Consider the following 2,532-nt stretch of genomic DNA (forward strand, 5'->3'; position numbering starts at 1 on the left):
CTGCAACCACAACCCACTCACCTATGGCCAACACTGCTAATCTATTACAAGCCCTGTTCCTCCAGCATGCGGCTGTCACATGCTTCTCCCCACAGGACCCCAGACAATCCAGCTGACTCCTCAGAGCTGACCTGTGAGATGCCAGGTACCTGTCCTCATTTCCCTGACCCTTTGCTGAGACAAATAGTTCTGGGAGTTTTTAAAACAGAGAACTAGGGACACATAGTTGGAGCAGACCTAGTCAGTTCTTTATTGGGAAGGGGATGCAGTCTGTAATTCGGCAAACCTGTGATCCCAGGAAGATGCCAAGCTCAAGGCTCAGCTGGCTTGTTGTGAGCCCGTAGCTGCCATGGAAAAAGCCATGGGTATGGCAACTTCTCCAGCGCCAATAGACCTGGATGATCCGGACAGCACTGAGCAAACGGCAGTAATGCCAGTGGACATGCCACATGCAGACCCAGGACTGCGGCCTGACTGCTGGCCGTAGCTGCCGTGCGCAGAGCTCCAGCGCTGCCCGCTGCCTCTTTGCCTGCAGCCTTGCCAGCACCTGCCTCCACCAGCACTGAATGATCAAAGCTCTGAGGGTCGTGTGCAGTAGTGTGCATTGCACCAGCGTGCCCCACCACCAGGACTGGATCTTTTTTGCTGCCAGTACCTTGTCAGTGGGGGGCTTCATTTGGAGAAGGAGGAGAGGTTGCAAGAAAAGAAAGGTCAGGACATTTTCCTCACAAACATCAGCTCCAGGAGGTGAGAGGAAGCGGCCGGGTACTCTACAATGGCCCTTTCCTGTAAAGTTCAGGAGCACTGGGCAGGGCAACACCTAACCCAGGAGACCAGGTTGTACCACCTCTGCCACCCACAGGCCAATGGACATGGCCACTTCACCTTCACCTCTAAATCTCAATGTTCCCATCTGCAAAATGGGGGTACACCTGCCCTAGCTACCTTGCCCAGGTTTTTGCAAACCTTGTTGGCCAGTCTAGAGCAAGGTCACTGTGATGCAGGGTCAAAGTGTGAACATATTTCACCTAGGACTGACCATCTCCTGAGACCCATGACCCATCCCTTCAGACCGCTCCTACCTGCCAGAGAAGTGTGTCCTTTGCTGGCCCTGCCCTCTTATATCTAACTCCAAGTGAAATCCACAACCTGCTCTTTCCTGCTGTCACGTCATAGTAGTCAAAGTTTCCCTGCTCCACACAGTTTGGAGTCTTTTTCACCTACTTCTTACTTTCACTTCTTTTAACACAATTTTTCTTGTTAAAACTTCTTTTAACTTCAGCTTACCTACACATCAGTGGACTCATGTGCACACTCCCCCACATCCCACCAAATTCAAGACTTGGGTTTCCCTTTACATGGCCATGCATTCCCCAAACACAGCCCTCACCATGCCATGCTGCAATGTTGCATGTCTGCTTTCCACTTTTCAGGGTTTCTCTTTCCTACATCCAAGTCTCCATGCCTCAGTCACCCACCTTTCCCAGACTCGTAAGGAAATGGGAGAAGAAGATAGCCCAGGATGAGTCAATCTCTATTTTTTGCAGCTTTGAATACAGCAACGATATCCTTGTTGGCCTGGGATATTCTTGGTTTATGGTGGTTGTTCCTGACTAAGGATTAATAGCAACACCTTTCACTCACAAATATTTCCTTGTTTGGACAAGAAATTCCATAATTAACCAATTCTATGAGCCACAGAGAAGACAACCACCTCTACTAGGTGGCATGGGTCAGAGATGTTGCAGGTGTGGGGTCTCTTCCAACTTTGAGGGCCTGCTCTGACTTACCTTTGGTTTTGGAGGAGGAGGCATTTTCTCCCGCTCCATTTGTTTCAACAGTGTGGTTTCATCAACATCTTCCGTCATGCTTTGGCGAACATGGCCATCCTTCTGTAATCAGATTTTAAAGTGAAGAGGTGTGGGTAGGTAGTTCTTTGTAGAACTCAGGGCACACTCCCTCACTGTGACTGAATCCCCTGTGTCTGTCCTGCCTGCAGGATACCCAGTTTTCAGCCAAGTTCACCACATCCTTAACCTCTTGGCTTTCCCAGAGACCCAGACACAGGGCTTGCATCCTGATTAACTATGGGAATTGACCTCCCCCTGCCTGCATCTTTGAATGGACTGGTTGTCTCTTACAAAACATTGAATGCCCATGACTGCAGGTAGTTGGTTCAACCCCTTCAAGTCTGCAATCCCCTTTAGTGCCCATGATTAGAGGCTAGAGGTCTCCATTATACTCAGGTCTGTACTTCTGTAGCCACCACTGTGGCAGGAAGTGTGAAGGAAGAGAGAGTGTGATGATGTCATAAGGGCACCTATGACTCTGGCATCAGAATGGCTTCCAACAGCTGAGTCTTTTCCAGTGAATATGTGGAACTCTTGTCCATTCTTTTTTGCAGACATGGCCACAATTTGACTACAAAAGCAAGCCACTGGAAATACTGGCTAATTAGCACAAAGAGGTATACAGTTAGTGCTTTCAATCTAGTTGATAAAAACAAAAATTGAGACAACCTAAACCTCCATC

The 2,532-nt window shown here is 48.9% G+C and overlaps 1 protein-coding gene across 2 annotated transcripts; it reads right to left on the reverse strand.

Annotated features, from left to right (window-relative positions):
* Nucleotides 1–226: 226 nt before the first annotated feature.
* Nucleotides 227–2,258, reverse strand: LOC100596923 (IQ domain-containing protein F5-like). 2 transcript variants are annotated; one of them, XR_001116711.1, is made up of 4 exons: nt 2,100–2,258; nt 1,791–1,892; nt 1,391–1,653; nt 227–670 (listed from the first exon to the last, which is right to left on the reverse strand). XR_001116711.1 is itself a non-coding variant. In XM_003257323.2 (3 exons), the coding sequence occupies exons 1-3, from the start codon at nt 2,157–2,159 to the stop codon at nt 242–244; spliced, it is 591 nt and encodes a 196-aa protein (XP_003257371.1). In that variant the 5' UTR covers nt 2,160–2,258; the 3' UTR covers nt 227–241. The 2 variants fall into 2 exon arrangements, 1 of the variants encoding a protein (XP_003257371.1); XM_003257323.2 differs by lacking the exon at nt 1,391–1,653.
* Between the last annotated feature and the right edge of the window lie 274 nt (nt 2,259–2,532).

The sequence above is a fragment of the Nomascus leucogenys genome, chromosome 4 (genome assembly GCF_006542625.1).
Source record: "Nomascus leucogenys isolate Asia chromosome 4, Asia_NLE_v1, whole genome shotgun sequence".
Classification (NCBI taxonomy): Eukaryota; Metazoa; Chordata; class Mammalia; order Primates; family Hylobatidae; genus Nomascus; species Nomascus leucogenys.